The sequence below is a fragment of the Gymnoscopelus braueri genome (genome assembly GCF_963280865.1).
Source record: "Gymnoscopelus braueri genome assembly, chromosome: 17".
Classification (NCBI taxonomy): domain Eukaryota; kingdom Metazoa; phylum Chordata; class Actinopteri; order Myctophiformes; family Myctophidae; genus Gymnoscopelus; species Gymnoscopelus braueri.
The window spans coordinates 28,867,674-28,879,941 of record NC_137617.1 but is presented as its reverse complement, the minus strand read 5'-3'; the positions used below and the strand labels follow the sequence as shown (position 1 = coordinate 28,879,941).

Sequence of the window (12,268 nt, the reverse complement as noted above, 5' to 3'; positions counted from 1 at the left end):
GGCTTTCTTCTGAGCAAACTATCACACACTAGAAAAACATGGATGGACTCGCTTATTTTCAGTTTAAACACAATTTATTTTCTGCTTAAATAATTACTTGGATCATCCAGTGTAGGCTATGTTGGTTCTTCATACACATTGGTACCAGTTCTATCATCAACAATGGATGCTTGTTAGGTGGCTTTATATATATATATATATATATAAAAAAATAAAATAAAAAGAATCAAAAGACTCAGCAATGATTTTACAGAGGAACAGGAAATCTGATTTGGAACCCTTTGTGGACCAGATTATACACTTGATTCCTTTTGCAGTGAAAACAAAGCATCAGACTCAGGTCGCAAAGGGTTAATAATCACATATTCACTTCCTGTGTAGACAGCTGATAAAATAAAAATGTAAAAGTCACCAAACCCCAAAATAAAAAAGTACTACCAGTTTAAAACCACAGCAGGGCTATGAGCCTAAGGTTACACTGCTTGTACACACGATGGGCTTACGGATAGACAGTTAACTTCTAATTGCTGTTACACACATGGGTTTGGTTGCTGTTTGGAACTCACACAATGTGCCTGTTTACGGGTTACATTCAGGTACAATGGGTCCTTTTTCTCGCTTGGAAATTGTAGAAGGCATGAAATTCATCTCAAAGTACCTTCCTGAAGCCTAACATTTAGGTTTAGCTATCTTGCCACTCAAGTGAGGTGTGTGCACTTATTGTACATGTTCAATCCTTGTAAAAAGTATAATAAAACAAAATAAAACAAGTTACAGGTGACAAATGGTCATGTTATGAGTGCTCACACAGACAGAAGTACCACCAAGCCCTCTCTAATTGCAGTACAGTGTTTTGCATTAGGAAAAAAAAAATGAAAAATGAAATTGTTAAAATAAAGTCAAATCCCATGCAGCAAAATATTTGTTGTCTGAAGACAATAGAACCTTCCACAGACAAAACCGATTTTAGAGTAGCAGTTGGCTTTAAAGAAACGACCTTGGTTAAAATCAAGCAGTTATTTTTTTCTTTCTCATTTACATGAATTATTTCCCCCATTGCATTCATTTCTCAAAAACGTGAGGTCACACACACCCAAAAATCCAACGCAGTGGAATTGTATTGGACTTTCACACCCAATGCACTGACTTTGCAAAGCTTCCCAACAAGCTAAATTAACCAGTGCACAACCGATCTTTTTTTTCTTTTTTTCTTGATTTTATACAGTGTAATTTATATACAATAAAATCAACCCATTTATTATTTATTTCATTAAAAAACAAACAAACAAAAACAACCACATGGTACAGCCCACTACTCTGGGTCCAGGAGGAAAAATATATAAGGCGAGTGTCTTGACAGAGGGATTTCAAAAGTCTTCCATATTCGTCAACAATCAACATTTCCCACTTGTGCCATAATGGGCCACAGATGCCTTCAGAGGAGTGTGTGTGGCTGTGGTTGTAAGCTCCCCTTTCATTTGTCACGGACAAGGAAGTCTTTGCTCACGTCCACGTGTGTGTCCACATACTGTAGGTGTCATTAGCCGTTTTGACAGTAAAAGTGAGTTTGGTGACATGCTCATGCGAAATCAAATAATTGTCCTTTTTTTTCTCTCCGTTTTGTTTGTCTTGCTGAAAACCATGCGTTTTAAAGTGAAAGCTTCAAGACACACGTGGGCTGATTGACTGGGCTCTCCTGTTCCAAGGGCTGCAGACAACTTAGCCCCTCCTAGGGTCTGTGATGTCGCAGAATAGACGTCCGTGGACCTGGAACATAAAGCCTGATTAGGCGCGGCAAAAGACAAATCACAATTTTACCGTGCTTTTAAAGGATTTGTGCGTATTCTGCATGACCAATCAATCGCTAATGACATATGTAGTGATAGGCAGCTGTAGAGGACTAATGGTCAGACAGACAGACAGACAGACAGACAGACAGACAGACAGATCCTCTCAACTAGCCTCTTGCAGAGCCACGCCATAAAAAGGTTGCTGTCACTACTACGGTGGTCTACCATCAGTATCAATGCATACAGTAGCCACGTACCTGACTCGGCTCAGAACTGGGGAGTTACGACTTCCTCTTCCCCTGTTTCCCCTTGGCTCCTTCTCCAGACTGATGGGGGGAGAGGGAGGGAGGGAGATAGAGAGAGAGAGAAGGGGGGGGGGCAAAAGAATAACAGAATGGGGGTTACCAAAGGAGAAAATAAAATGAGAGAACGTTTAAGAGAAGAGAGTGAAAAAGAGAGAGGCAGAAAAGGACAGGAAGTTAGTACACTACTCAGCCTAAACGGCACTCTGGATGCAAATGTGAAACACAGCAAACGGTCAGCGTGGCTACTTCAGGAGACAACTGTAAACATGTTGGAAAAAAGAAGAGCTGAAGGAGAGGGACAAGAAGTTAATGTTGCAATTTTTCTGTTTTTTTTAATTATCGTGGCCAACATGGAACATGCTAAGACTGAAAGAAGTGAGCGAGAGAAAAAGAAAAGATGTTAGATTCACATTTCTATTTTCTATATTAGTTTACAGCTGCATTATCTACAGTATATCAACAGTTCTCAACTCCCACAAAGTGAATTGAGAGGGGTTGCTGTACGTATGCCCTGAGCAGGGCCGTGTTTACGCACAGGCAATGTAGGCAAATGCCTATGTCCTGTCGGGGGGGGGGCCGAAAATTGTACCCATGAAAAAAAAAAAAAAAAAAAAATCTTTTTTTTTTTTTTTTTTTTTTTTTAAACAAACAACTGAGAAATAAAACTTATATTTTTTATATATATCACTATTTTATTTTTTTTTGATTTTTGGTCAGTATCATATTAATGGCATTATACTGCTCACTGTTTATGCCGAACATGCCTGCCTCTGCCTGTACCTTGAGAATGATGGTATGCAGGTGGGGCCCCCACCCACACGGGGGGGGTGTTGGGTGGGGAAATAGGTTACCTTACATCCAAACTTGTAGTCTGGCAGTGCCGTGCGGCGGCCGCGGATGCGGGGGGTGGGGGGTTTGGTTGAGGGGGGGGGGCAGGGACGTGGAGACAATCTACACTTCATGGAGTACAGAATTAACCGAAATAACCGAATTAATGTAACAAAAACACCCCCAAAAAAGTAACAGACCCGGTGGAAAACCGCAAAAAAATTTTGCGCTGCGCGCGCGTGCATGTTCCCAGGGGGGGGTCCGAAAACTGTCGGGTGCCTAGTACTCATTCTGACCTTAACACGGCCCTGGCCCTGAGGCTTGAGTTGAGAAGAACATGAAACTTTGCACACGCGCACGCGCACGCACACACACACACACACACACACACACACACACACACACACACACACACACACACACACACACACACACACACAGCATCGGCCATTGTCATGGCATTCCATGCACTACTTGGCTAGTGTTCTATGTATCCACGTTAGCATAGTAGCATAGAGCCTATAATTTAACACGGAAAAGCCAAAGTGGTAAATATAGAACACAGTGATATAGAACACAACCACTTTAAAACCGTGTGTATAAATACAGTAACTACTGTAGCTAGAGTGGATACAGTATATTGGAACAAGGACTGATTCCCAAAAGCATCTCAGCAGCACTGTTATCATCTCCACTGGGCTGGTAGGCGGATTTACATAAAGTAGTAGTTCTCCACGTGGGGTATGGGGACCCCCAGGGGTCCTTGAGGGGGTTGCAGGGGGCACCTATAATTACTTGTTATAGAATCAAAATTTAGTTTAACCCCTTTAACCCCTATTTTATTATTAAAAAATAGTCTACAAGCTCACAACACATCGCATCACAATGTGTTGTTTGAAAAATCTTGGGAAAATTCGAATAATAATAAAAAAGAAATTAACAACACAAATTTTCTCTTATGGGACAACATTTTCAGATGGGCGCCTGTGTGTCTATGGCCAACTACATATCAATTTGGGAAGATGGGGGGGGGGGGGGGGGGGGGGACTCTCAACCCGATGCATTGGGAAATGAGGTCACACACTGCCATCTTACAGTGTAGACATTTGTAGATTTGTCCAGCCTCAGCCCAGCTGCAGACGATCCCTGAACCAAGAGTTTCTTTTGAGAAACCAGGAACCCAGAACTACAGCCCATGCTCTCAGTCAGTTTGCCGTTGAAAGATCGGCTCGGCCATGGGAGGCGGTTAGTCGGGGCCAGTGGTGGAAAGTAACTGAGTACATTTACTCAAGTACTGCACATAAGTACAATTTTGAGGTACTTTTATTTTTAGTATTTAATTTGTTTTGATACTTTATACTTCTACTCCACTACATCTCAGGGGCAAATATTGTACTATTCACTGCAACTTTAGTTACAAGTTGCTTTGTAGATTATTAATACAAATCATACATTAACCACCTAAGCCCTATTTTCTACTTCGGCTATTCAAAAATTGACTATCTACGAGCTTGTAGATCTGCTTGTAGATGTACAAGTGACACATTTTGAAATACTTTAGTACTTTTCGATGCCAATACTTTTCATGTAGTTTTACTTTACTTTACAAAACATTTGAATACAGGACTTTCACTAATACAGAGTATTTCTACACTGTGGTATTGATACTTTTACTTAAGTAAATCCTCTGAGTACTTCTTCCACCACTGGTCGGGTCTAGGGGCTTACGCCAACCTCAGTCCTGACCCTGTGGGCCTCCTTGGGGCCCTTAGAGTTGCCGGGGCCCTCTGTCTTCTGGCTCTGGTTCTGCCGGGAGCGTTTGCTACGCTTCTTGCTCTTTCCCCCTCCTCCTCCTCCTGCTGAGGAGGCCGAGCTCGCTCCACCTGTTGCTACCCCATCACCACCTCCACCACCACCATCATCATCATCACCCACACCATCTCCTGCCACAGCTTCATCTCCACCTCCTGTTCGCTCCTCGGAGGTACCTGAACGGCGCAAAACCTTCCTGATCACCTGTGGGGGGAGGGGGGGAGTTATGGAAGTATGTTAGGGGAGGGGATGGGGTTCAGCTGGGCAATATAACTTCAAATCAACGTCACGATTATATCAAACATTTTGCCTCGATTACGATTAATGAATGATTATAATATATATATTCGTTGCACACCACAATTGTACAACAAAGTATAATACAGGGTTAAGTAGTTAATCAGACTAATCGATTATTTTTAGAATACTTTTGTGTATTCGTTGATGTATGCTTTTTGATTATTCGATTTACCTATATATGAGCAGGATTAAGTTAGGTATTGGGCCTAAATATCGGTTTCAATTTATTTCCGGTTAATTGCCCAGCCCTAGGTTCAGTGAAGGTAAGGCAGAGAAGCAGAGTTTGTGTGTGTGTGTGTGTGTGTGTGTGTGTGTGTGTGTGTGTGTGTGTGTGTGTGTGTGTGTGTGTGTCTGTGTGTGTGTGTGTGTGTGTGTGTGTGTGTGTGTGTGTGTGTGCGTAGTATTAAGTCCTGAGTGCTTGTACAATTTGTGTCTTTCCGTTTGTCTGTGCTACAGTAAGAACTTTTGAATCCTGATAGCCAATTCAACTCTGAAAGTGTAAAAATTGGATGGGGGTTGAGGGGTTAATGGAGGACGGTGAAGAAAGGGTTACTTTGCGGGTGACCAAGTTCCCGTCTTCGTCTGTAAACTGCTCCTCCGTCACAGACTCTCCAGGAATGTTTCTGGCCTGTTCTCCCTGGGATGGAAGCGCCAACCAACACACAGATGGATGGAGGGGTGGAAGGTAAAAAGAAATGGGTTGGAAATTAAGGTTGTTAGCCGTATTATTAGTCATTCTGTTCTTTTGTTCACCTGCATAGAAAAAGACGCTGCATTTCACAATAAAACCAAACCACCACCTGCTTTGATGCAGCAAAGAAGGCTTTTTCATGCACTTCTCCATCAGGGACGGGAGAGTTTATTGTCCTACTGGTCCCAGACTGGTCACTTTGAAGACTGGACAATTGTCAATCAATAGCCACTATTTGACTGGGGGTTAACAAAGATCTTGACTCGCAAACATTCTGTTTAAGGCCAAATCTGTAATGCAGACACCAATATCTGACACAAATTGTGTAAATAGCAGATCTACAATCTCACAACACAACAAAGTATAAACCGTGGGTGGCAGAACTCTTGTTGAAGAACTTAGTATATTTTTTACTCAATGTAAACACCAATGTTTTTGAGGTTATGGTTCTGGCAGGTCAAAAGGGTTTGGGAAAAGCTTGTCAGTCAACATGTCTACCATCTGAAAGAAATAGATTTATTAATTTACGTTAAAAAGTTATAAAGTATAAAGTTTTTGTTCAATTCAAAACATTTATGTTCAATACAATCCCACACTGGTGGGTTAGGATATGGCATATTTGGGGAAAGCCAGCTAAGGTTAGTGCTTAAAGCAGACTGCAAACTGCAGTTACTACATCCATTCAACCCTACAGTATGTCGCCTAATGAATGACTCAGCCATACTGCACTAGATACAACTCAACACCATGCTGAATTCTACAATTAGGATCCATTAACATGGGAACAGAGACATCTATTTCCATATTAAACCAACATTCTGTCCTGTGCAAATTCAGCCTCAGAACTGTGCTTGGATAGTTTTTTTTTTTAAATACCATTGCTTTTCTACAAGCTGGCAGATAACAAATAGCAAGGCTGAGCATGTAATCAAACTTTTGGGATCATGATGCTTAGCGGCTAACGCAACAGCAAGATGCAACAGCTACACAGCTGTTGCATCATTCAGTGGCAAAGCTCAAACGTCACACACAAACGACCCCTTTCTCTCACACAACATAGGCACAACATTTCTCCTCGATGATTTCACACACCTTATTTTGGACTTGACTACATGAAAACACACATACGTCCTCTCAAGCACATGTCGTTGTCGGGTAGAAACCTGGTATCTTCGGATTTCAACTTTTCATGTTTTAAAGTAAATGAATGCCCTACTTCGTCAAACTATAATGTCACACAAAAGTAGCAAAAATCGCTGATCTACAAGCTCAAAACGTGTCGTGATGGGATGCGTTTTGAGCTTGTAGAGCTTCTATTTTTGCTACTTTTGAATTTGAATCCTGAAAAGTAACAGTTTTGGACACATGAGGTTTCCACCTGACAGCAACGACATACAGTAATACACGCACATATAAAAAAAAGTCTCTGATTCCCATCTCTTTCTCTCCGCTGCAGCAAACACAGCCTGCGCTAGCCTAGCGGACACGCGCCGGGCCGGGTACCTTGAGCACGAGCCGCCTGCGGTACACCTTGGTGGTGACGGTCATCTCGTCATCAGAACTGGACTGCATAACATCCTCCTGATGAACGCAGCCCAGCACCATACAGTACATTTAGTCCCCCTGTGTGTGTGTGTGTGTGTGTGTGTGTGTGTGTGTGTGTGTGTGTGTGTGTGTGTGTGTGTGTGTGTGTGTGTGTGTGTGTGTGTGTGTGTGTGTGTGTGTTGGCAGTTTCATGCAATATTCCTTTAGTGTCCCAATCTTGGCTTGTTTTGAACGTATAAATGAGGGTTATATTCACATAATTCTTAAAGACTTTCATTGTTACATGAGAAATATTTTATGTAATTTGTAACATTCTTACACTAAAATAGTGTACTCAAATGTTTACCAACATTGCCAATGTAAACAAACCTATTACCTACTAAACAAAATGTATCTGTATACAGTATCTATGTATAGAATTAGTCCTCTTGAGCTAAGCCAATCACCTAGAGAATGCTATTTTGTACTTTTGGTGATGCGGTTATTTATTTACATTTGTGTCACTGTTTGGGCCTTTAAATATAGCAAATGAGGATATCTCCATATCAAATAAAATCCCAAATCAATTCCAGCAAATACCAAGAATACCATTTCAACCAATTGGAAGGCATTCTGTCCTGTTATAAAGTACACAGTAAAGTCCTGAGTGAGGTCTCTCTCTCTCTCAGAGGTAGGCCTACATGAACTGAGGTGGTGGTTTCGCTCACCTGGACTTTGTGCTGGGACTGATGTCCTTCCTCCTCGCCCTTGTCACCTCTGCTTGGTCCCGCTGTGCTGCTGTCCACCTGTCTGTCTAACTGCGCCTCTGCCTTGTCTGCTGCACTGTCAGAGCTGGGGGAATGAATGAATGTCTTTATTAAAGACTCATCATGGTCCATAGAAAAACATGCAATTACATACAACAAGGAACATAAATAAAAAGGGTCCAAACGAACATGTTACACAGGCCATTTGGGACAGTTATAAATACAGGCTTTTGAGACAATGGCTTGAGGAGTATCATGGTGCAGCTCTTCACAGGGATACTTATACTGACAATGATGCTAATGTTAATGCTTATGTTCATGCCAACATGAGATGACCACTTTGTTCAGGGTTAGTGGGGTGTGGTTCTGATGCAGGCCATTAACTAAGACTAAAAGAAAAGTTGTGTGTTGTGTGTAATAAACTCATACTCAAAAACTCAAACTAGACCATCCTAATACTTCTCATCACCTGTTCTAGTACTGTATGCTGCTTATGGTGTGTGTGGCGACTGGTGTGCAGCTGTAGTAGGGGGTGTTATACGTACATGTTTTAGTTGTTTTCTGAACAGGTTCTTTCAAATGTTAACTAACTGCTATTAACACAATGCAATAACCAATGACATCCCAGCAAATTACGAATAGAACTAGAGTACTTGTGACTGTTGCAATGAAAGTAAAACAACCTGTAGGGGTACTACTTATCTTAAAGGAGTACTCCGTTTTTCAACCTTATCTACTTGTCTTTATCGGTGGGAGTAATGATCAATGCATATCCGTCAATGCTCTCTGTATCGGTGAAGCAGCGAAAATCGGAAGCAACTCAACTCAACAACTGACAGAGAACTGCTTGCAGAGAATTCTGTGTATTGTATTCAGACAGCAAAGTGCCAGCAGTGCAAAAAGCATAAAAGACTTGGACTACCAAACATCTGCAAGTAAACAAATGTACTCTCAGATGTCAGTAACGCTGAAGATTGTACTGTGTAGGTGGATAGGCAGATGGCAGACAGAGTAAACGCCGTCCTACCTTCCTCCATGCGACGTCACTCTCTCAGTGCCAGGGCTCGGTGGCTGCGTTCCATCGGCGGTCTTGTCGGCATGCCAACCTGAAACTGAACACACGTCTTTCTCTGCCTGCTGCACTTGACTGAGGATGGCCATCACCCTCTCCTCCGTCATCTCCTCGTCCTCTGAGCCTCCCTCCTCCAACGCTATGTCCTCCAGCAGACTCCGTAGCCTCTCCTGGGTCATCTCCTCCTCTTCTTCCTCCTCCTCCCTTTCACCACCGTACTCCTCCTCTCTCGTCTCCGACCGACCGGTGGTGTCCAAGGCTGACTGGTCCGCTCCGACGGGTGTTCCCTGGTCCACTCCCGTTCCCGTTTCTTCTAAGGAAGCGATGACCTCCGCCTCGGGCTCCTTCTCAAAGACCTCTGGGGCCTCTGGGGTTTGTCCCCGCGTCTCCACTCTCCCTGCCTCCACTGCCCTCCGGTCGTTATCCGCTCGCTGGTACGGGGCCGCGGTCTCCTGACTCGGTCTCGTGTCTTCCTCTGCGGTGGCCTCGCCCTGACTCCTCCTCCCTCTGGCGTCGAGGGACGTGTCCTCCTCCACCACGGTGGGTGCTTCCGGGGCTCTGGCAGCCTCTGCTGCCGGGCCGCTGCTGGTGGTCTGGGCAAGGGAGAGGTCACTAGGCCTAATGGGGGTCAACCTACTAGGGGAGTCTGCACTAGCATTGTCCTCGCCAAAGAAGTCGTCGGAATGTAGCGGGGTCGGGGGCGTGTACTTCAGCGATGTGGGGGTCTGCATCTCAAGATCTATGCTCTGGTAACCTGGATGGACGGAGGGAGGGATGGAGGGGAGAAGGTAGAGGAAAGGGAGGGGGAGGGGGGGGGGTACAGTGGTGGTGGAGGGATGAGATGAGAGCTGACAGTTGACTAGACACACACATGGTTGCTATATGGTTGCCGGCAGTCGATCAAAAGTCACACTGAATAAACCTATTCTCACATTATGTTCAAATATATCCACGTGCTATTTTAGGATAATTAGGAAGACTGCAGTGTGACTTCTGAACCAGTGCTGGTACACATCTACACCGACCACATCACAAGGGAAACAGAAATGGGAAGTATAGCAAAGATGGAAACAGATTTCAAGATAGCGAGCATTCTATTCATGCTCGCTGTAAACATTAACGTACACTACTGAGGGTCATCTGGCATCTGCAAAGGTTCAGATACCAAAACAAAAAGGGTCCTGTTTATGTTTCACTTGACAGCCAGGCCCGTCCCCAAAATGTAATTACTGTTCATCAGTAATCAACCCGGCTTGTAGCGAGACAAATGACTCACATACTGATACAGATCCACTGGCTTTAACCCATTAAATCCGGGAACACATCTGTGTCACTTTAGATTTCTTTGGCTATTCAAAAATAGCAGATATACAAGCTCATAGCTTGTAGATCTGCTATTTCTGAAAATAATTCGTGAAAATCTGTGTGCAAATCTTTGAATATACATTTTTTACTCAAAATCTTTGCTTCTGGGGGTCCCTGGAACAAAAATATTTTGAGATGGAGATGGTCCGTGGACAAATACGTATAATTTTGGGGGTCCTTGACATGAAAAAGGTTTCAGAAGCACTGATATTATAGCAACAACGTTTTTGTTTTGTTTTTTTAAGACATTTGTAGAATCCCCAGAAGCAGAAGTTAAAAATGTTCCCTTTAAAAAACATATATATGTTCAAAGATTTGCACAAAGTTTCATGATTTTTCAATAGCAGATCTACAAGCTATGAGCTTGTAGATCTGCTATTTTTGAATATCCCAAAGTATAAATTAATGTTTATAGCTAAAAAATCTAAAATGACACAGTATGCGTTCCCGGATTGAATGGCTTTAATACATCGTTGCTGTGGGGCAGAAACCTTGTATCGCCATATTTAAACTTTTTATGTTTAAATATATACAAAAGCAGTGAAACAAGCTTGTGGATCAGCTATTTTCACTACTTTTAAATGTTTTTAAAACATTAATAAAAAAGGAACGGTTTTTGACATATAAGGTTTCCAACCGACAGCGACAAAATGAAAAATGATGCATTTTATATACATGTAGTTGCTACATATTTACCGTATGTAGCAACTTTCTCCAAAGCGCTTTACAATGTGCGTTACATTGGCCCATTCACGCACACATTCACACACGCGGGGCGGAGGTGCCATGCTCATCGGGAGCAGTTAGGGGTTCAGTGTCTTCCTCAAGGACACTTCAACACAAAGCCAGGAGGAACTGGGGATCGAACCGGGAAACCTTGCGATTCCCAGACGACCGCTCTACCTCCAAAGCTATAGTGCCATTAATTAACCCATTCAAACCAGGAACGACTTTATCCATATTTTATACTTTGGCTATTCAAAAATAGCAGATCTACAAGCTCGTAGCGCTGCACTGAGTGCCGCGCTATGAGCTTGTAGATCTGCAATTTTTGGAAATTCTTGAACATATACAAATATTTTAATATATATACATATATTTTTTAAAGGAACATTGGTAACTCAAATCTTTGCTTAATAGGAACATACGTTTTCAGGATTCAGAAGACATTTGTAGAATCCCCAAAAGCAAAGATTTTAGCTACAAATGTTTGTTTAAAAATATATACATATTCAAAGATTTGCACAAATGTTCACTATTTTTGAATAGCCCAAAGACTCAGATTCTTTCCTGGTCTAAATGGGTTAATCAGTCTTAGATGCACCGTTTCTGGTTATATAAATGTATTATATTGGGTTGGTGTGCTAAGCATGGCCACAAGCACTGACATGGGATCAAATGAGGTGACAGCTTGCAGGTCGTCATTTGTCTCCATGTTAAAAGTGTGTTAAAATAATCGCTGCGTGGATATCAACAACACAAGCAGCAGAGCAGGCCAGAGTTGATGCCGGGTTTAGTTGGTTAGTTATCATTGGTTCTGAGTCCAGCAGTGGGCAGGAGAAGAGCAGCATAGCTAAGAAAGACCTCTATTAGATATAGACCTCCGGAACCGTACGATCTCGACGGAAGTGAGGAGGGATACCCGGAGGGAGAGGAGACGACGGAGGAGAAGGAGGGAGAGAGGACGAAGGAGAAGGCAGAGGGGGGAGGGGAGAGGAAGGAGGGAGGGAGGAGGGAGGAGTTAGGTAAGGGGGAGATGGGGGAGGCGTAAAATACGGGGGAGGCGTAAAATACAGGAGAGGCGTGGGATCGGG

General features: G+C 42.9%; 1 protein-coding gene across 6 annotated transcripts in view; it reads right to left on the bottom strand.

The window, feature by feature from the left end:
- Positions 1-60: 60 nt before the first annotated feature.
- Positions 61-12,268, bottom strand: part of LOC308104058 (ankyrin-1-like) — a 134,852-nt gene continuing 122,644 nt past the window's right edge. For 5 of the 6 annotated variants that reach the window (XM_080454326.1, XM_080454327.1, XM_080454328.1 and 2 more), the window contains 7 exons: positions 9,045-9,843; positions 7,979-8,102; positions 7,230-7,307; positions 5,589-5,672; positions 4,658-4,939; positions 2,048-2,116; positions 62-1,767 (listed from right to left, as the gene is read on the bottom strand). In XM_080454326.1, the coding sequence (XP_080310452.1) occupies positions 2,072-2,116; positions 4,658-4,939; positions 5,589-5,672; positions 7,230-7,307; positions 7,979-8,102; positions 9,045-9,843 (1,412 nt within the window). In that variant the 3' untranslated portion in view covers positions 62-1,767; positions 2,048-2,071. Of the gene's footprint in view, positions 1,768-2,047; positions 2,117-4,657; positions 4,940-5,588; positions 5,673-7,229; positions 7,308-7,978; positions 8,103-9,044; positions 9,844-12,268 lie in introns of all 6 variants that reach the window. The other variant, XM_080454325.1, reaches the window with a different exon arrangement.